This window comes from Diadema antillarum, unplaced genomic scaffold (assembly GCF_040938485.1).
Source record: "Diadema antillarum isolate AM-2024a unplaced genomic scaffold, OU_Dant_1.0 seq00000135_RagTag, whole genome shotgun sequence".
In the NCBI taxonomy this organism is placed as follows: Eukaryota; Metazoa; Echinodermata; class Echinoidea; order Diadematoida; family Diadematidae; genus Diadema; species Diadema antillarum.
In genome coordinates, this window is record NW_027271212.1 from 762,501 (window position 1) to 785,034 (window position 22,534).

General features: G+C 38.1%; 1 protein-coding gene across 1 annotated transcript in view; it reads right to left on the bottom strand.

Moving 5' to 3' along the window:
- LOC139727526 (DNA polymerase alpha catalytic subunit-like) overlaps nucleotides 1–22,534 on the bottom strand; it is a 35,769-nt gene that overhangs the window by 223 nt on the left and 13,012 nt on the right. The window contains exons 16-38 of the mRNA XM_071638499.1: nucleotides 22,366–22,450; nucleotides 21,562–21,623; nucleotides 20,748–20,837; nucleotides 20,193–20,309; nucleotides 19,404–19,591; nucleotides 18,289–18,418; nucleotides 17,598–17,717; nucleotides 16,825–16,918; nucleotides 16,005–16,114; nucleotides 15,116–15,268; nucleotides 13,011–13,133; nucleotides 12,466–12,498; nucleotides 11,378–11,470; nucleotides 10,906–10,994; nucleotides 10,061–10,177; nucleotides 8,859–8,991; nucleotides 7,537–7,671; nucleotides 6,495–6,669; nucleotides 5,268–5,446; nucleotides 4,495–4,623; nucleotides 2,119–2,235; nucleotides 1,509–1,596; nucleotides 1–903 (exon numbers count right to left, since the gene is read on the bottom strand). The exon at nucleotides 1–903 is cut by the window's left edge and continues 223 nt beyond it. Coding sequence (XP_071494600.1) covers nucleotides 761–903; nucleotides 1,509–1,596; nucleotides 2,119–2,235; nucleotides 4,495–4,623; nucleotides 5,268–5,446; nucleotides 6,495–6,669; nucleotides 7,537–7,671; nucleotides 8,859–8,991; nucleotides 10,061–10,177; nucleotides 10,906–10,994; nucleotides 11,378–11,470; nucleotides 12,466–12,498; nucleotides 13,011–13,133; nucleotides 15,116–15,268; nucleotides 16,005–16,114; nucleotides 16,825–16,918; nucleotides 17,598–17,717; nucleotides 18,289–18,418; nucleotides 19,404–19,591; nucleotides 20,193–20,309; nucleotides 20,748–20,837; nucleotides 21,562–21,623; nucleotides 22,366–22,450 — 2,703 coding nt within the window. The 3' untranslated portion in view covers nucleotides 1–760. The remainder of the gene's footprint in view (nucleotides 904–1,508; nucleotides 1,597–2,118; nucleotides 2,236–4,494; nucleotides 4,624–5,267; nucleotides 5,447–6,494; nucleotides 6,670–7,536; nucleotides 7,672–8,858; nucleotides 8,992–10,060; nucleotides 10,178–10,905; nucleotides 10,995–11,377; nucleotides 11,471–12,465; nucleotides 12,499–13,010; nucleotides 13,134–15,115; nucleotides 15,269–16,004; nucleotides 16,115–16,824; nucleotides 16,919–17,597; nucleotides 17,718–18,288; nucleotides 18,419–19,403; nucleotides 19,592–20,192; nucleotides 20,310–20,747; nucleotides 20,838–21,561; nucleotides 21,624–22,365; nucleotides 22,451–22,534) is intronic.

Genomic DNA, 22,534 nt, shown 5'->3' on the forward strand with positions numbered 1-22,534 from the left:
TTCTTAATATGCCACTCTAGCACGAAAATTTAAGATTTTGATTCAAAACTAGAAGATACTCTTTTCTTTACACCATATCATTACACACCATACATGTGTATATCAAGCCAGTATTGAAATGTTTAATTTAAATTGAATGAGTTACTAATATCTTAAAATTGACAGATACTGTAAATGCGGACATTTTGTGCAATGATGTTTTATTCTCAGTCCATAGGACTAATTCATGTGCTTTTTTAAAAGACTGTCAACCTTTCAAAAGTATCACTATGAATTCACATGAATACAGCACAGTGAACAGATAACTGACAAAGTTTATATCATGCCGGTATCATAGTGCACACAGTAAATTTAGTTTCCACTCCACAAAGTATTCTGGTTTTGTTGTAAATGGCTACTGTAGAATAACATCCAAAGATAAAGGGCTACAGATTATTGGAAGTCCTTTAAGATTTAAAGTCTTTGATACTGGCTCGATTTGCAGCCAGATCCCACTAACTTCTGTTACATCTTATTCTTGAAGTGGTGGTCCACAACTGGTCCAAAATGAAACCAGCCTGGTCCCGCCAGATGAAGTAAACTTCCAAGAAGATTCATCCATTGAACGGGCACAGACTGGCAGAGTTCTTGGTCTAGATAAGATTAACCTGGTACCAATGGACCACAACGGGTCTGTGCAGAACTCCAACATGTCCATCTCTAGCAGGGTGCTTGACCAGCTTCATAAGTCTTGGTCCAAAGACGACCCACCCACGTCTTCTTACTGGATCAGGAAGAGTCCATTGAAGAGCTTCGAGAGGTCCACCTCTGAGTAGGCATTGACCCCTAGTCGCTGGTCTATAATTTGCTTCAAGGATTGGTAGGCTGATCGGACGGCTGCCGTCTCTTGGCTTCGGGATCTCGCTGTGAAGAAAAAAAGAAAGAAAAAGAAATTAATAAATACAAAAATAACAAATGAAAACAAAAATGACAGAAAAATTGAGTGAGAAAATACAAGCCAGAAGGAGATAGATAAATGAAATATGATATGAGACAATATCAGGAACAGATATGGCTTTTGTATTTTGCAAAGGTTATGCAAATTACAACTATGAAGGATTCATATGAGCAACCTAAAAGTAAGTCCAAAAGTTATCCTAAAGTTCTGGAGGCATTAGACTATGTACAATGGAAGTATATCACATGAAACCTATGTCTAGAAATGCAATCCCTTGGAACAGATCAAGCTAGCAACCAAACACTCAGGAGGGAAAAACAAACAAACTACATAGCATGATTATGGACAGAAAATGACATGAGCTAACATTTCACTACAAAAGGAAAGTTTAATATGTGAATACCCAAAAAGCAAAAAAGAGAAAGGCAATTCAAAACAATAAGATTACTGCAAAAGTTAAAGCCTGCATAAATGTTTCCTCATGCAGCTCTTGTATTTCCCTACATCAAAAAGAGATACTGATATCGACTCAGCAGAAGATCGAGGGTTGCCATGGCAATGGGGACAATACCTTTGTCTGCATTCTGCGTCAATGCCTTCTCGTAGTCAAAGATGAACTGGAAGAAGCAGAGCTGGTTGTACAGTTCCTTGTCGGAGTACTGCAAGGCATGATGGGAAGAGAAGCATAGTATACAAGTGACTAAAGCAATTTGCCCACAGTAGGCAATACACTAGGGTACTTCTGCCTTGTTCTGCAATCATTATATCTGCCGTAAGTCAGGACTCGACAATAACTTTGTTTTTCTCAGATGGTAGCCAGCTCAGTTCACTAAAATTTTGAAATTTCAAATTTGAGTGACCCGAAATACAAGGAAACACAACAATCCATTTTTAAATTTAGTTGCCCGATATCAAGGCCACCAAAAGATAACCTTTTAGGATATTTGGTGGCCCAACATCAATATCTAGTGGCCCAGGGCAGCCACTCATGTCAAGGCTTTGACCGTTTATATCAGCAAACCCAGCCAGGTGTAGCAATGTGCTCCGGCCTTGACGGGAAGGCCAGGTGACAAAATAAGAACTAGTAGGAGGATAGTGGATAATCTCTATTCACTGACAATTAGTTCCCAGGTATCTGTGCCAATCGGCAAACGAAGCAAAGTAAGGGTTAAGCAACTCGCCTCTGGTTTCAGGACCGCACGCTGGCAGATGGGACAGACGAACCCATGTCGCTGGGGGTTGAGGGGGACGCGGCGTGTTCGATGGGCACAGGAGGAGTCCTCACATAGCAACCAGCCCTGGAACAGACAGACAAACAGACAGATGAATCAAACAGCTCATTCTCTCTGACTACCGTATTCGCCGGCGTATAGGCCGCAGTATTTTTCAGAAAAATAAAAGTGAAAAGTCGGGGTGCGGCCTATCTGTCGGCAAAACCAAAATTGGTCTCTGCAACCCGGCAAATCGGGAGTAAAAACTAGCACATTTATACATGTATGGGACTACACAATAGGCAACCAAGGAGGCAACCATCCCCCGATGATATGAATACCGGTATACAAATCTTACAAGCAAAGCTGCATTCCGTGTTTGTTCCTCATCAGTATGTCCTCTTTGTCTTTTCTATGAAATTTTAATGAGGCAAAAATAAAACTTAAGCTCAAAGCGTAGCGCTTTGCTAACTAATAATGAGTAATAAAGTGTTTGTCAGAACCTGTCTATTACATGAATACCTGTCTATTACGTGATTACCTGTCTATTACAATGAACCTGTCTATGACAATGTACCGTAGTACCTGTCTATACATGAATACCTGTCTACTATATTACAAGTACCTGTCTATAGACTGTACGGACAACCACCTGTCTATTACATGAATACCTGTCTACTATATTACAATGTACATGTACCTGTCTATAGACTGTACAGACAACCACCTGTCTATTACATGAATACCTGTCTACTATATTACAATGTATCTGTCTATAGACTTGCATGTACAGACAACCACCTGTCTATGCTATTACAATGTGACTCGATCGACTAGCAACTCGCACACCTGTGGTGTATGTTCTATAGCGTTAGATTTCCTCCTGTCCCTTTCCCTCATTTTCTCTCTTTTGCTTTTGTATCATTACACATTATTTTCAGAGTACAATCGTACTTCTGAGCGTGTTTTGTTCATTTTTGTTAAGTTATTACCTCACTGGCAAAAATTTGGAGGTGAGTTTTTGTTCCGATGTTGAATGTCTGTTCGAGGTTTTCGATTGACCGATGTATCTACGTGTGTGACAATATTAATTTGTGCGAGAACATCGTATTTTGTATGGTACCCACTTGTTTATTTCCGTGTAAATTTAAGCATTTTTTTACCGTAAAGTGTCTTCATCCTTCGTCTTCAAGCATCAGGTTTTCACGTTTCTTTTCAGCATTTTTTTTTCTTTTTTTTTTTTTTTTGGCGTTGCACAAATCGGGGTGCGGCTTATACCGCGCTGCGGCCTTTGCGCCGGCGAATACGGTATTTTAATCTTGTCCACTGATGATCAAAACTGAATTCATTACAGACGTACAAAAGAAAAACTTAGCATTCACTTCTAACTTCTATCCAACTCATTTCATGTTACTATGACTTCTGTTTTCAATTTCTTTGCAATATACATTATTGATTTATCAATCTATTTCTTCAGTGCAACGGATGCAATTGAAGTACGTCATACATTATGGAAAATATCACAAATAAAAACAAACGGAAACATACAAACAAAATGTAAGCGCAATTTACACACACAAAAAAGACAAATATGCCAGTCCACAATAGATTGATATACAATGTACATACTGATACACAATGTATTTAAAAAAAAAAAAAACGTATAAAAGAATATGTCCAGGGCATGATACTAGTAGCATACAAAAACAGATAAAATATTTGCAATAAAACTGAAAGTCACAATATTTAACAACAGGAAATGACAGCAAATACTATGAGAAGCAGGGGGAAACATACTTAAGTAAAGTTAGATACTGTAAAACCAGAAATATTCGTGCATGAAATTTCAGTGAATTTGAGCCAACAGCCTTCTATCTGCGGCATTAAATTTTCAGGAATGTGGGCTCTCATGAAATTCATGAAATTAAAATACACAGGAAAATTTTTTTTCAGTAGTGGAAATTATTTTCTTTTCTTTTTTTAACACAAAAGGCTATGGCCTCCTTATTTCAGTCTTGTTATACTCTGCATAGACTGATCACAAATTTGTGATATTCAGACAACGGTTTGGATTCAAGTGGAGCCAATAATGAACACATAAATGAATGAGATGATTATTAACAGATATGATATTAGGTCAACAAAAGAAATAATTTTCATTACCATCAGATGCAAAAAAAAAAAGAAAAAAAATACAAAAAGGAAGTTGCAGCAGTTCTGTACCTCCATATTCTATATAGAGTTTTGCAGTTAATAACTGCCTAACAAAAACATTGCACATCTGTTGAGTGGCAAATGCCCAATACCCAAAAATTCCTTTTAAATCATAAGATTCTGCATACTCACAGCATAGTACTTTTGGATATAGGCTCGAATCAAGAGGCGGAGTCTGTTGCCAAGCATGGTCACATGATCAGTGGGCACGGTGCCACAGCGACTCTCACAGTAGCCCAGCCGAGCCTCAGCCAATGAACCCTGGGAAGGGGACGCATATGAGAGTTAAATCTGTCATTTATTTTCAGGAGATGTCAGTAAGTCTTTAAATACCAGTGGTGAGTATACTGCATAAGAAGTCTATGTGAACTTATGTTAGTGGTCCCAAGAGACTTAGCATCTTGGTTTTGTACAAAATGAAGGTGAAACATGCAGATGATATATATTCTTTTTTAAATATACTGATCACCCACACATAGAGACCAATAAACTTCATCATCTCACAGGTAGGGTTTATAAAAATAATTTTCAGATTTTCTGTGTGCATTTGGTGATCATCAAGTAAAGGTTGGCATGCATCAAGCAAGGAGCTCAGATATAATTTTGATATTTGTTTATTATGTTACGTTCCGTGGAAGAAGAAAAATGAAATATAACACAAATTTAATTGAAAATTGAATTGAATTATACATAGAAATATCAAACTAACTGGCACAGTCTGGGGTAAATTTCTCAAATTGAATGGAATAGACATTTGTGTTTTAATAGACAGGCAAGTTTGAGTGTGAAATAAGATTTTCTTTTTCAGTCACTAAGAACGTCATATTGCAGTATTGCATAAGAAATAATATTACTACAAATCATTCATCGTTGATGGTTTTTCGTAAAATGGCGAACAAATTTACCGTGCCAGTAAACACGCTGTCAACAATGTTCTCGCGCTTGCAGTCTTTATTGGGGCAGATGAACTTGAAACGGTCTGCATCCTTGAAGCGCTCCTCATCATCCTCCTGGGCGCCTAGCAACGCATCACTTTCATCCTCACGGTGACGGATGGAGTGCCGGTAGCCAGAAGGATCCAAACCTGTTGGGAATTGGGAGATTTTTTTTGGTAATTATTGCCCTCTTAAGTGTTTCAATGATAACCTGACCACAAATATTTCATATACCTGCTTTAAAAACTACTAACAGTTTTCAGCCGACATGATCTTGCACTTTCTGAATCATAGTAGTTTGTACGTCGAGTGATAAAATCAAAGCCAATATCAGAGCACACTGCCTAAAAGGGATGGCATACCAAAGGCTAATTCTGCTCTTTAATGCTACTTTAAAAACTACTAACAGTTTTCAGCCAACATGATTTTGCACTTTCTGAATCACACTGGTTTGACAGCATATCAAGAGATAAAATCAATATCGACATCAGAGTACCTTGCCTAAATGAGATGACATACCAATGCCGTGTTTTGTCTTTTAAATACCTCAAGGAAGATTTGAAATCAGGCAAGCACTAAGAGAAGCTCTCTATAATCTGCTACAAGAGATTGCTCCTCCCATCACATTAACCCGTTGAGGACGGACTGATTTGCTATAACATGCATTTCCCATAGACATCTACCAGAGTATTCTCGGGACTCATCTTCAGCTGGTTAATACACTGGATCCCGGTTCAGTGCTGAATTTGATGGCCAACTTTGTGAAGACTGGGTGGTATAAAGGGCTACTAAAAAGCTTCTTTGAAGCATGATTTACAATTTTTACTCCCTGTAAAACCTGCACTGTCTATGTGACCTCTAAATGAAGATCTTTGTCTTGTTGGTACATATTTAGGGAAGACATTATGTCCTTATATTTGAAAATGAAAGGAAACTGAGACGTTAAAAACATAATGTATAAGCTGTCTTTTTATTTGTTATAGTTTAATTTTTCGCGAAGTTCGCAAATCATTGTTGATCCACGAATTTAACAACACGTGAAAATGCTGCCATGTGCAAGGGTGATAGAACACTTACAATAGCCTTGGTGCCAATTTGCGAAAACAACATCTCGGGAAAATGGCTGTGACCTCCTCATTCACAAAAATATCTGAACTCGAAAATACCGGCTTATACAATAAAAAGAAGTGGACCTACCAAGACACTCTGCGATGTGGGCAGCATCAGTGCCATCAATCGGGTCACAGAGACGAGACACCACGGGGTGCACCTGCTGGGCCAAGTAGTACTTGGTGTCCACTTTGAGGTGGTCAAGCTTGCGCAGTTCGTCTGGGTGGTACGCCCTTTGACCCGCAGGGAGGTTAGATCCATCCTGGAGATTGAAGGAGATGGATGAAATAAAAGGAAGAGATGTTAGATTGGTTTATCAGATCAATTCATCATTACTTTGATGATTTGTGCAGTATTCTATCTACTGACACCTCATACATCATTTCTAGTTCGTGTCACCTAAACATTTGTCTTTGGTGTGAACTTTGTTTAAAGAGCTATCCATTCAGATATCGAGGCTTGCTTCAGGCTTTACGATCTTACAACATTTAAAAGAAAAATCATGCCATATGATTTATAGAGCTTTAAACAAGGGATTCACGGACACAAGACAATTTAATATGTACCCTCTTTATCAATTTCACTACTGTCAATTTAGAACTAGTAAGGCACAAATTCATTTGCTTCATACAATGTCACTATTCTGATTTTCACCTGATGATGTAGTACTGAACAGATTTATTTACCAGACTGTACCTATAACAATGGGCCAGTCTTCCTTATTTGGAAAAAGTTCCAATCTAGAAGGGAGCTATTCTTGCCCTCTCAAATGAGTTGATATTCGAAAACCCTTTCTTAAGAAGTGTATAACTGGGCACTATTCCTAACAATGGTTCACCTTAACTACAACAATTATTGATACAATTAAAAGGACTTGAAGGAATTCTGATGCACTGCCTTTAATGGAAATACAATATTACATGGAGGACAGCATCATAAACTTTACATCTCAACAAAGCATACAGTGTAACAATATTTGATCCCCTTTTACTCATTACTCAGAGGTGCCATGTGCGAACTCTACGAATAATAATTTCAAAAAAATACAGTGGGGATCAAAGCTCAAATCTTTGCTTCACTTGGCAAGTCTCATTTACTGATGACTGAAGATGGAGCAGCAAGCACTGACCTCGCAGACGATGTAGGAGACAGTGTCTCCAGCTCCGATGGGTTTTCCTCCGGCCTGGCTGTTGAGACGGAGAGCGACGTTGACGTGAGGGAGGCTCTTCTTGTCTGGGTAGTCCTGAGGAGCTTTGGTCAAACTCTACAATGATATAAATACACAAGGACAAATGTGACCGCTCAGCTCAAAACCCACAAGAAAGTCGCAGATTAGGATTCTGCAAAATGGACCATAATATGTCATTTGGGTTGACAGACTCAAAATTTTGTCTTACCTGAAAGAGTAATCATTTCTCTGCCTACTGGCAAAATTTGTCGGCTTAACAGAAATTAAGATACTACCGTTTTTTTTTTCTACCATTTTTTTTTTTTTTTTTTTTTTTAAGGACAGGTACCATTTTAAACTACTGTAAAACCACAAATATTCACAGCATAAAATTTTCACAAATTCGGGCCAACAGCCTTTTCGCACCATAAAATTTTTGCGAATTGCCACTGGCATTCAATGCACACAGTGTAGACACGAACATTTGTGTTCATCTTAATATCGTGATTCTTGGCTCCTTGCGAAATTCACAAAAAATTTCATGTACACAAATATTTCTGGTTTTACAGTCTTTGCCTACTTTTTGTGGGTTTTGAGCTGGGCAGTCACAAAAAATACACCAATTTAGGTTCATCAATCCCATAATGCTTAGCTTGTCAGAACTTTTATGTCTTATGCAGACCACATCTTCCACAGACTTTCTTAACCTGTTCCTCAGGTTCCCAAAATGTACATAAGAGTGCTGCATTTGCGGCCTAAATTCATGTGTATTTGTTTTCAACCAAGTAAAAAAATGTCTTTAATTGAAATGTCAAGAGTTTCTGCTATCAACATCTGTTCTTTTTCTGTCTCAGAACTGCATGTATTTTGGGTTAATTTACCTTTTCCAACTTACTAGTGTGCTTGTTTTGCTGCAAAATGTGTATGAAGATGTACACAGCAATAGAGGCTGAGCTCACTAAATTTTGACTTTCCCTGACCCCATTTAGATGCCCTTATAGTGCATAACAAAATATCTTGCGAGCCTAGCACATGCTCTATTTATTTCTCACATCCAATCAATATTTTGCATTATTCGATGACACATGCATAACACACTTGACCGTGAAAAGGGAATACAATTTACTGCTTGACTGCTTTTGCATGGGCGGATTACCAACCTGTCTGTTCTGCGTGGATGGGCAAATAAATGTCTTGTTTGGGGACATTGGAGGTTCTCAGAGAATTGTGGAAGGAAGAGGTTAATAAAGAGAAAACAAAAACTATAGACAGCTGGCACCGACCTTGTGGATCTCGTACATCTCAAGAGGAATGGTTCCAGCCACCACTTTCTCCCCAAGCTCGATAAGGTGGGTGTGGATATTCTCCACAATCAACTCTCGTGACTCGGCTGACAGGATCTGGTCAATGGCATAGCTGGGGATAGAAATGGAAGGAAGAGCAAGGAAGGGGATAATTCTTGGTATCGCCAATACCTGGGTGCCTCGCGGCAAGCATCGCTTTAGATGCATTATGGGATAGCTCAAGGGACAAACTTGCCCCTGGTTTTGGCTGCATATGCACTCAGGTTACATTCCATCTTCATCCAGGGGCATTATTGTTGAAGATTTCTTCGCTCTCCACCATGTTACCAGCACATTGAAGCCTTGCAGTAGTGAACCACGACTCTAGTGACCACAAATCCACTAGTGACCACTAACTGAGAACTACGCAAACCAAGCGGAAGCCACAATGTTACCAAGGAATTCCTCAGTGCATCTGTGACAGGGCTCTGCAGCATGTGCAGAAGTTTTTTGCCCAATGGCAATACCGAGAATTGGTTCAAAATGACTCTGTGTCACAGCGCTAGTAGTTATCAAATATGTAGCAAAGTGAACAGGGATTAATGTTATGACTTCAATTTCTACATGGCACAATTATCTACTGTCTCAACTTTCACTGCATCCAGGAAAGTTACTGATGCAGGTGGGATTCATAAACTCTCCTCATTCAATAGCCCCATTTGTGTTTTGAGTGTCGACTGGTATAGAAAAACCCATTGCGCTTTACACACTAACTAAACTCCCTGGCACAGAAAGGGTTAAAGATAATATAAAGTTTTGGTACCTCAAAAGTTTCCCTGAATTTCCTTGTCTTAGTTTGTGTTTCAGGTTAAAGTACCTTTCATATAACTAACACTGTGAGACTTGCTCGCCCAAAGTGCTCTCGTGTCATAGTAATCATGCAATAATGGTTTCATACAATATGTGTATATTGATTGTCGCGGTACCGCGTCGAGTAAAACTAACGGCCCGTTAGAGAGCACTTTGGGGCGAGTAAGTCTCACAGTGTTAATTATATGAAAGGTACTTTAACCTGAAACACAAACTAAGACAAGGAAACTCAGGGAAACTTTTGAGGTACCAAAACTTTATATTATCTTTAAAACTTATCTACTACACTAATGTACTCCTTTGTCAGTCCATGAGGCTAGTATGAGACTTACCTTCCCACTTGCTTGGCCAGGTCACACCAGTCCCTCCTCACGATGTCCAAGCCTTTCATCTCCTTTGATGTCTTCAGGGTTCCATCTGGCAGACGTTCGACTGTGAGGGCAGCATACCTGAAAAAAATTGAATGTTTTGCTCGGGTCATGTGGCTACTCACATGTCAGAACTTATCACAAGATAAAAAAATCTATGAAAAGAATCTATGAAAAAGGAATGTGTGTTTTACCTAAGTCATGTGGCTACTCACTCGTCAGAATTTTCCACGAGATAAAAATTTACGGAAAGAATCAATATATATCTATTTTTTTTTCTTAAAATCATTATACCTGCTCTTGATCATAAATGATTTGTTTACAAAAAGTAACAAAATCTTACTAAACTGACAAGCAAAAAGTGATCTTATGATCAGCTTTGATCACCAATCATATTTTCAAAATTTCCCATAGTGATATTCATGTAACAATTTCATCTTATGGCTAATAGATATCAAAAACTTTGGCAAATAACTTCATCAAAAAATGAAACATGAACTTAAAAATAAAAACAAAAAAAAACATAATCCTGGCTTCATTCGTTACTCTTTTATATTCACACCTTTAAACATGTTCTCCTAGAAATTCAAAAACATTAAAACAATCAATGATATGCAATTACTATCAATCCATTCTGTAGAAATGAATACGTAGTATGTATTCTTTAACAAGAGGGATGTCTAACATTTCTAGAGGATAAACAGCTATCTAATAGATATGGAGATCCTGGTAACATCTTACTTCTGTCTTCTCAGAAGCAGAGGATAAACAGCTATCTAATAGAGAAGGAGATCTTTGGAATATCTTACTTCTTTTTCTTCAGAAGCAGCATGGACTGGAAGACCCCATCAATGTCAATCTCCAGGAGACGATAAAGTTTGTTGACCTCTGCCTTGACCTGATCGGAAGTAATTGTATGAATGATAAATGTAGTTATTGTTGTTTTTGTTAACACTAATGGCTGGACCTCTGAAACTCGTAGACTGTCATTTCTTTGTTCACTTCTTGCATTTATTACTTAATACATGCTTCATATGAAAAAAAAAAAATGTCTACCTGTGGTACTGAATCTAATGTACATGTACAAGTGAATGTCTACTCAATGGTACAGATAAATATTCATGCACATATGAACAGAGCACACCTGAAGTAGCTTAGAGACAGCCAACATTTGCTGGGGCGAACAACATGAAATAGTATGACCATAACCCACACAAAACGAGGAAACAAACAAGGAGACAAACAACAAACAGACAAAGCAGTTAGGAGATGCTGTCCCACCCTGTTGCCGAGTTTGAAGACTTGGTCGTGGTCGGTGGAGTTGGTGTTGATCATGATGGAATCTGTGTCTCCGTAGATGACATCGAGGTTCATCTACAAAAGTAAGGAAAGTTGTAAAAAGGGATTTTAAATCTACAGAAACTTGTAAAATGTCTGCAGGTGATAACAATCAATCAAACACAATCCATTTTTCCCCAAGTCTATTGAAAATCTTTCCTTAAGAGTTCAAAAATTTTCTTGTTGACAGCATAATCTGAATCCATTGTAGTGTCATTGGAAATCTAAGACTTTGCATTTTAAATGATTTGTATACCTCACATAGTTTAAGATTTTTTTTAATGTAGTTCATATGTTATGACCTGATAAGTCTTGATTATGCTTCTTCTGAAATATAGGTGTGCATCCACAATAATGACAGATTTTCATATTTTGTCATCAAAAAATAAATAGAGAATTTCTAAATTTTGTGACACATTGCTAATATCTAGAACTTGATGTATGTGAAAACAATATCTCTTGACAGAATGATGGAAACAGAAACTGAAAAAAATCCTCCACTTTCATTCATCGCACAATTTGAATTGCTGATAGTACAGCAACAATACTTGATTACTATAAAAGTGGTTTCTTTCGCGGCGGTTTTATTTTCGTGCTTTTCGCGCTTTGAGGTTGAACCGTGAATTCAACATCACGGGAAAATGTTTTGAACTCGCCGCTTGTTACAACGCTATTGCGCGCATACACACACGAAGCTTCCGTGCATTGAGTGTATTGATGGTTAACACACACAGCGATACCACGCAATGTATGTACAAGCATGTTATAAAGTAGGCCTACTCGAGAGACGGGATTTCAGGTAAGCCTGCAGTTGATTCTAATTTCTATTTAATAAATAAAAGAGTAATTGGATTAAAATTTGGGTTTTCATGCACAAAATAAAACAATTTTTGCCGACTGTGAATTCACAGATTTTGTCGACCACGAATTTAAACACGCGCGAAAAAGTCGGCACCGATGGAAACCGCGAAAGTATCTGTACGCGAAAGAAACCACTTTTACAGTAACATAAAAGTTATTCAAATACATACCTTTTGCACAAGCTCTTTCGTATGCATCAAGATCTAGCAATGAACAGAATGAATGCAGTAAATTAGTCTCAAATGCACTTTAACATTTCAACTTTCATTCTGAGTTTACATTGACGTCACAAGTAAATGAAATCTATGCTACAAATTCCATTTTGACTAAAATGCGAAGCCTGTTCTACATACAGGTACAGAGCAAATTGCATCTTCAGCATACTAGCAAATTATGGGTAACGAAATCTGAAAATATCTTTAGCTATTAGAGTTTATCAGCTACTTTAATAGAATTCAAGCAGCAGTTTGGTACAGTGCTTCTTTCTTATGCTACAAACTTCTGCAACATCAAAAAATTTGAAAAAGCCACAAAAATCTTTAACCGCTTTCCAAACTACTCTCTGAAGTGATCAGACTTAAACATATATGTCCATGACGTAATGAAAAAAGTAATCTCTCTTAACATCTTTGTGTTGCAAACTATACAAGAGCAAAAGTGTTGTAACATAGGTCAAAGGTCAAAGGTCAAGTAAGAACTTCCTGCAGCCTCTTACCTCTCTCCCCTTGCTGGTGACCAGGGCAGCCAGTGGCTTAGCGTAGAAACGTGAATGACTGAAACCCAGGCAACCGTACATACTGTTGGCTGTCAGCTTCAAGGCCTTCTGACGAATGTCATACTGTGGAAGGATAGCAAAATGAGTCTGTCAGGAATCTAATCTTGTTGGATTTGGGTTTTTATAAACATCTGGCACAGGGATTTGCTATATCATAGTCATCATGATTCATGTTTACAAAACAGAGTGTAATTGCTGTAAAGGAGTTTTGATATATACAGTATGTCAAAAAAAAAAATTACAATCGGATTTTCGCATTGATAACACGCAATATGATTACTGTCCAAATGCTACTTCAGGGTCTTAAGATATAACATCTTAGCTCTATTTTGCAGAAAACCCCATTCAATTTGGTTAAGCAGTCACAGAGAAATGTGGATTGTTGTAAAGCATATCATGAGTCTGATTCTTCCAAGTTTTGCACTTGAATGCTCTTGGAACTGCACATTAATGTGTAAACACAATAGGCAGAACTTGGAGGGAAGTGATTCCTGACATGCTCTACAAAATTCCTCATTTCACTTTGACCACTGAAGCAAAGCGAATGGGATTTTATGTAAGATGTGGGCAATGAGTTATAGTTTAACTATTGTTCTTATGCATGGTCAAACTGCTCACAAACCCTTAAAGATGTGCTTATTAACCCGTTGAGGACGGTTTGATTTTGCTACAACACGCATTTCCCATAGACGCTTGCCCGAGTATACTCGGGACTCGTCCTCAACGGGTTAAACAACACAAGAAAATGGCCAGAGTGGTAAGGAGAGTGGATCACACAGTGCCAACCAATCAGGTGCTTGGAAGGTTACGTTGGATGACGCTTGAAGAGAGGTGGCGTTTGAACACTTGTAAAGCAGTCTTTAAGACACTTCATGGCAACATGCCCGAATATGTGCAAGAACTCATTACGCCCCTTGGTAACATACATTCATATCGTACGCGAAACACAAGTAATAATGGTCTCATTATTCCACAAGTTAAAACTCAAGCAGGAAAAAAAATCATTTTCACACTAAACATCATGTATTTGGAATCAGCTCCCCGCTGAAGTCCGAAACGCCACCTCTCTTCAAGCGTTCGTAAGAGCATACATATCTCACTTGGGGTAGAATTCGGGTATTTTTGATATTCCTGTTTAATGTTAAGGTATTTTTTTTCCTCAAATAATATGAGTTTGTGTATTATTATCGCCAAGGATTAATTTTGCATTTTTTTATTTATATAGAGTATTGATATTGTGTTGATGTTATGATGTAAAAAGGAATGTCCTTGATTTGTTATTTTGTGTTTGTTGAACTGTTATATTTTGTCATTCTGTTGCAGGGCCCCCTAGGATAACAGTGTTTAAACCACTGATGGGGCTACCCTGGGTAAAGAAAACTGAATAAATAATAAATAAATAAATAAATAAAAGTTTCATACCCTAAAATTGTATTTGGATTGATTCCCTATTTTTAAAGTTATCATTGCAGAGGGTCCCACTGTAATTTTTTTTTTTTTTTTTTTTTTTTTGGGGGGGGGGGGGGGGGGGGGGGGGGGGGGACATATGGTAAAGGATGCTCTTGTTGGCCTTGAAAGAAACAGTAACTATACATATGTCAACTCATCCCTCTACAATGTACCTATCTTTTGGTGTCATATTCATCATAGCATATAAAATTGAGTAGTTTTACAAAATCATTTGATTGAACTGTTCTTTTAGTCTCTAAAGTCATTAGTTCCAGCATCAATGAAAAATGTCATATTTCCTACTTTGTCTGATACATTAATAGATTAAACAACAGCTTACATTTTACTTCATGAGTTCAGACAAACCCTAAACATTTTCATTGCAGGCAGTTCTTACACCTAGCATTTTCTAAACTGCACACAAAAAATTCAGTGAATTGACAACCCAGACAGAGGTATGAGCCACACTAATCCCAGTTGAAGCATACAAACAAACAAACAAACAAACAAACACACACACACACACACACACACACAAAAGCAAAGAAACAAGCTTCAGTAGGGAATATCTCTCAACCAATCAGAGGCCAGCAAACCTGAAGTCTGACGTCAGGATGGAGGTCCGGCTGCTTCATCAAACTCTTGACCTGACGACGACGCTCCACCAGCTTCCTGATCTCTGTCGGGAGGATCCCGTCGTCCAGGTCGCTGTCTGGAACCTCTGGCATCCACTCCTCCTCTCCTCCTTCCTGGATACCACCAAGAAAACATCAAAGAGATGCAGTGTATACCGGTATATGAGAGATCTGTATCAGCATCTCCTCACAGGGTACTGGTACTACCCCCATTACAATTCCCTGAATCTGAAGCACTGAAACATATACTGTATATGCCATATATTTCGCAAGTCTAAATTTTCGCGAATCGGGAAATCCCGACGATTTCGCGAGTGGTTGAATTCGCGATCATGGAGTCCTGTACTGAGCGAAGAAATGTACGTGTGTACGTCACATTCACATCGGGATCAGAGTCAATATTTTCTGGTGTCTTTAATTTCGCGAACAGCACCCAACTCGCGAAATTCGCGAAAATAAAACCTTGCGAAATATTCGGCGTATACAGTATCCTAAAAATACTTATGTGACAGTCAGGGATATATCTGAGGAACATTTCACACATTTTGTCTGTAACCAATTTACTATCTGCTTTCTCTGAATATATGTCATTAGCTGACATTCCTCAGACGGTGCATTACAAGTCATTTCCTCTAAGACAAATGCAGGTGGACATGCAGGTAAACACACACATACATACATACATACACAGTATATTAAGCCACTCCGTACAGGATTCTGAGACCTTCACAGACTCTATACGGGGCTCATCAGGTTCCAGTAAGTAACGGCTTAATTAATGAAGATACAAATGGAGATACATGCATGAGAATTGATACTTTGATATCGTCATAGATCCTTGGTGCCTCACCTGTTCTGCTGGACTCTGTGCTATCGTGGTGAAACAGATGTTGTACTCCTGAATGATGGATGGATACAAACTGTTGAAGTCCAAGAGAAGGATGAACTTATCGTAGAAACCTGGCAACGAAAAGAGGGAAAAGAAGGATACGTTCACATCTATCTCTACTCAATTCTTATGTAATAAATCACTTTTTGTGAGTATCTTATATATCCAGCATGTACAATTCCTTATTCTGTTTTCCCGTCCTTAAATAACAATTCTGAGGTCACACTGATTAACTTATGGAGTGGAGTGATAGAGGGATGTTATGACCCAGCCTAAGGGAAGCACAGACATTTTAACCCATTGACACCCATAATACAAACACCCCCATACACTTTTTAATACTTTTCAATAATCCTTATTTGACTTCAATGATATAACATCATGTTAAATACATACAACAAAATATAATCACTAAGATCATTGAAACAATATATAGAACACAAAAATATTGAAAACAAAATATTGAAAACAAAAATATTGAAAGAAATGTTGTCAACTCCTCTCCTTAGCTCAAACAATGAGAATCATACTCTAGACATACACACATATTCAGACAAACTTTACACATTCAAATGACATACACATAACCCATACATCTATACACACAAACGCATACACACACATATAAAGGTGCCCCCCCCCCCCCCCCCCCCCACACACACACACACACACACGTACACTCAAGGGAACCAGGTGGCATTACCATAGGGTTCATTCCTCATAAACTGGCGTTTCTGTCAGTTTGGATGCAGTTTTTACCAAAAAAAATCTCTCCACTCACCGACTTTGGGGTCCAGAACAAGTCCCCCTGCGTAGGCTGGCTTTCGTTTGGATTTACTGGTAGCTGGCCGATCCATCTCATCAGCATCATCATGCTGTGGAGGGTTGAAGGATTGAAAGTTTATAGAAATAATTTTTCATCAGAGGTTTGGAACAGGGTGGGCTACATGCACCCGATGCATGCATGTAAATTCGAGTCATCCTCGCTGGTACTCAAAGGCCCTAAACAATTTGATGACTTCACAGTAGCAAAGTTTACAGTGTTCCCCTTTGACTAAATCAGTTTTGATAACTACATGCAGTACTGATTCCGGAGCTTACAATACTATAATGCTTCATGTAACACAATCCTTACATTACAAATTATTAAAGTTATTTTATTTTTTTTTGGTGGAAGTGATGATTTGAAAGAATATGTTTGTCACAGAAATGTAAGTATACTGAATACAGAATCAGCTAAAGACAAGAACATGGAAATTCTTGAGAAAGTCACAATTTGTATATTAAATGAAAGAAAGATATTATTCAGAGGGGTGAAGGTTCAGGTGTGAGTTTCAGCAGTTGCGATCTTAACAAATTTAATTTGTAGAGGGAGACAAAGTGAAGAAACTCGCACCTGAATATGTATATTCTTTATTATGACTAAATAGGCAATAACGCTGCTTCTGACACAGGTGTAACAAAAACATGAGAAACCCAATCTGACATGAGAAGAATTAAAGCGAGGCTATGTGATCTTTGACCTTCGACCCCCATGATGACTACTATACTCACAGAGACTGGTGGTGGTTTCTTCTTGTATTCCTTGTCAGGGCAGATGAAATTCTTCTCATGGAAGGCATGAAGGAGGAGATGTTCATTGCGCTCAGATCGTCCACCCATCAGAGTGCGAGACTGAACAGATTAAAGCATTACAAGAACAGACAACTTGATTGCTGTAATCATAATGACTACAGAAACGTAATTAAGATTATACTGATTTTTAAAATGATCTTCACAGTAATAACGGTGATGACAGCAAGATCAAGAGCAAAAATATAACAAAACAAAGATGAATATTCTTCATGATACCACTGTTGCCACTACTATCACTGATAGTAATGACACAAAAAACCTATACAATGACAATTCTTCTTTTATAGTCATCTCTACAGGGACCACTACAAAGATGCTTCAAAATATATGTTGTCAAAATGATTCCCTACTGGTTCTCACTACAGTCTTTTTTTTTTTCTTTTTTTTTTGCTAGCGTTCATCTAATCACTGCATCGAATGGTAGTGTGGCTTGCTCAAAGACTAATTTGGTTCTGCAGATTGATAGTTAGCATAACTTCAACACTGAACCACTTCACAAAGAAAAAAAAAATATGGATGAAGGGGAAAGGTATTGTCTTGAAGCTATGCAAGAGTGTTCCTCTTCTCATCTGGTTGAGAAGATGGATGTGGATGTTCAGGAATGCATTACCATGACGTTGCCACAGATTGTGGTCAGCTGTAGGGCCAGCGGGAGGACGTTGAGTTCACACATCAGCCGCAAGATGTAGAACGTGTCCTTCCACGTCATCTCAACCAGGTAGGTCAGGTCACGCGATGTCCTTCATTGAAAACATATAAATGAAGTAAATAAAATCAATCGATTGAATTGCATAAAGGACTGAATGTGTACTTTCAGCAAACCCTTCTGGCTAATATTTCAAATTTACCCAAATGAAATTGTGTTATGACAGCACTATTTCACACATTTCTTATGTATATGTGTATGTTTTAGGGCAAAAAATTGACAATTCTGCAGGCATATGAGAAGAATGTTTTCACCTTTCAGACCACTTTAACCCATTGAGGACAGGCTGAGTTTGCTACAACACACATTTACCATAGACACCTGTCCGAGTACACTCGCAACTAGTCTTCAACAGGTTAAGATTTTGAATCCATTTTTAAGACAATGATAAAAGTATATGAAGTGATAAGGACTGGTTTCTTTCATACAAACTCTAATTTCCCATAATAGCCACACAATAAATAGCAGTTTTAGAAATAGTATTAAAGAAGTTATAACAGTTTGCTAATTATGCTATCTGCATATAACCCATTGTATTTGCTCGAAATCCTTTTCTTTCTTTCTTTTTTTCTTCTTTCTGCCAAATTTTGGGGGTTCCCGATCTCAAGAGAGCCATCACTATTTCAAACGCAATGTTCCATGGTCATTGCACATGCCCATGACTATTGCCTAATACGTTGTTCACTGTGATCACTCATGCATGACGTCATCTAGGTGCCACTTTCTGATTTAAAAAAAAATGTCATGTAATTGATCATATCATCATTACCAATTCACTGTTGCATCAAATTTGGTGAGCACAAACTTCAAGTCACGTGTAATAGTATTGCATGCGAATTGCAGGCATATGAGTACTATGTTTTGCCTTTAAGCAGCTTTCCCCATTTCATATGTTTCACATATCAAATTTGGTGATCATAAACTTCAAGTCACGTGTAATAGTACTGCATGCAGATTGCAGGCATATGAGTACTGTTTTGCCTTACAGCAGTTTTCCCTATTTCAGATGTTTCACGTACGTGTACATGTTCTTGATCTGCTCAAAGGGAATGTCCACCCTCTTCTCGTGGACGAGCTGGCTGACCAACTCGGTCAGGTCGTAGCTCTTGCACCGCACCAGCTCCTTGGCCGAGATCTTGACGTCGCAGACGATGCGGCCGCAGGTGGCATTCTTCTCTGTGAAGGTGCTGCCTCTCCCCGCACCACCCTGAGAGGGAGACAGTGAAGCAAAACAAAAATGATAATGTTACTAAAAAGGAAAATACAAAAAAAGAAAAATAAATCTTAGGCCAGCCATGACCATGAGGCTCTGATAATCAATATTACAGTGTATGTTTATATTTTCACTTTATGCTCTGGACAGTCACAATAAGTTTGTGAAATATCCAACACTACGACCAAGATGTGCACACTCTGTACATACAACCTTTTTGCGCTCATGTCTCAGTGACTTTCTCATCCTGTCGATTGTCAAAAATCAGAAGAGCAGCACACCTAAAAGTATAGTTGTGGAGTTAACATCCTTCTGCTTCTAAACTACAAAAATGAAATGACTACATGGAGGGGAGACAGAAATAAGAACACAGTTACTGAAGTAACAGGGTGACAAAAGAAGAGAGAGAGAACAGAGAGAGAGAGAGAGTGAGACAGAGAGAAAGACAAAAATAGAGAAAAAACCAACAAAGATATACAAGAGACAGAGAGGGAGAAATAATTTCATACACTGTATAATATATAGAGAGAGACTGCAAGAGAAATATAAAGAGAAAGGTATCAACAAACATGAGCACCCAACCCATGAGACTTACACTCAGTTTTGGCATGATCTGTCGTTTCAGCCTGCCGATCTTTGACCAATGGGGCGTCTTCGTGGCACTGATTCGATGGAGCAGAACGTCCAGGTCAAAGCCATAGATGTCATGACCCTGAGGAGGGAGATCACAGGGAGATGTCAAAACTGCGAAACAATGTGGATGTTTGACGTTTATTTCTAATCACCATCACTTTTGGATGAAACAAGCACACGGCATATACCTTCTTCACAGACCCTCATCACATTTAGTCCCTACAATTCTCCACAAACTGGCCTCGCAAATTCAGCTCCCTCTTTCTTCCTTTTTTCTTTGCTCTCCTGTCCCTATGTATCCTGTCCCAGATAATAAGATCTCAGGTTATCATCCTGGCACTGTCAGAAAACTCTTGAACATTTTCATGTCAATTAAAAAAAGATTAGACAATCATGTAACCTGCTGAGAATAACATGATGCCACAGTTTGTCGATTCTGAGGTTTGTAGCAAAATTACCGTCTGGTGAGATAGGGGTATTATCCATCACAAAATTCAGCAATCAACACAAATCTTACCACTATGACATCTGGGTCAATGGTGTGAACTTTGGCTAGGAAGAATCCAAGCAGCGCCCTCTCTTGGGGAAGAATCTGCACCTTCATGTTCTGGTTTGCAAAGGGTGGGGAGGCAATGGGCAAGAAAAACACTATTTTTACTAGGATTATCATCATCTATCTATATATTCTTTTTATTATTGTGATGTTGTGATGTTTCTTTGTTGTTTTTGTTCGTTAATGTATATTTGATGGAAATTGCGTCCTATTTATTGTTTGTAAGGGAATCAGCCTCAATAGGCTTCATACGGCCTTTACTGATCCCTCACGTGCTATGTTTGTACATACTTTTCTCTTCTGTTTTATTGTGAACATGATGTTTTCTTTTCAGCAAGTGAAATAAATTTGAATTTGAATTTGAATTATCTTTTATTCCTAGCAAAGCCGTAAATGCATTGAAAAGATTACGATGTTTGGATGTAAGTCAAACAAGGTCTAAACTGGAACAAATTTGAACTGACAGAATGCAAGTGCATCTTTAAGCCATGTTTTCTGTGTTTTTCTGTTTATTTTCACTTTTGGGAATTACATATTGTATTATTTCATGTAGCTTTCTTTTGTCTCCTGTGAGAAAACATACTTGGACAGGAAAATATATACATAATTTTATTGGCTGGGCAATATACATTTATACAGCCCTCCCTGGTCTAAAACACATTTTTTCCAACTTAGACAATATATTCTCAGCTTATGTAATATGTTCTGAAGTCTCCATCAAGGTCACCTGCATGTACTAAAATACTTTTCCCTGACAATAAGGAGTGAGCGAAATTACCTTTCTTTTGATGACGTCTTTGAAGTCATACGGAAAGATGCAGTCGTTGGGTTTGCTGAGAACTGTGAAAAGCAATCACATCAAAACCATCAGGTTGGTTTCTTTAAACACCACCAGAAGTGTAACACACACTTCATAAGCTTTCATCTTTAATCTAATCATTAACCCTTAATATGCCCAGGCACTAAGCTTAACTTGCGAAGTTTGTCCATTAACATCAAGCAATCCTTCTACAGTTAATCTAGTTGAAAACTTAGAATCACAGGCTCTTAAATATAAAAAATATATGCATTGCTAAGTTCAAGATCCCCATGTCATTCCCCTGCATACCCATTTGTATTTCATGTTAATACTTTCAGGAGTACAATGTGACTTTTGCCACATTTTGACAGATGACCAGTCAGGTACCCTGCAATAGTTCATAACTAATCCCAATAACAAGCATCTGAACATTATCAGAGTGTGACACAAATTATTTCCTTGCCATACCTTGGTCATATACCAAGTGTGATGAACTTCAAGGAGTGAATTTCTTGTGTTTAATCTGACCTTTGACACTGACATAAAAACCCCCCTCCACATCTACTAAACTTTTGCCTTTTCAGAATTATGTCAATGTACTATGTTTCTCGAAATACTATGTTTGTGACATCAATCAATGCATATGTTTTAAATGTTTTATTTTGAAATTGGCTGCTGGATTTTAACCACATGACCATCCACCTACTCTATTTGTCTGTTATCAACCCAACTGCAATATAAAGACTTTCCTACATCAATTTACATTACACCATTTTTGCTTACCACAAAAGTGCTGTTGAAATGGAGGCTTTGGGGCACCTTTGTCCACAGGAAACTTGTGATGAATCAATGCAGAAATTGCAACAATCTAAAAAAAGAATGACATAAAACCAAATTCCAGTAGACAATGTTGCAATGTGTTATGTGTTCACACACATGCTTTTAAAAAAAG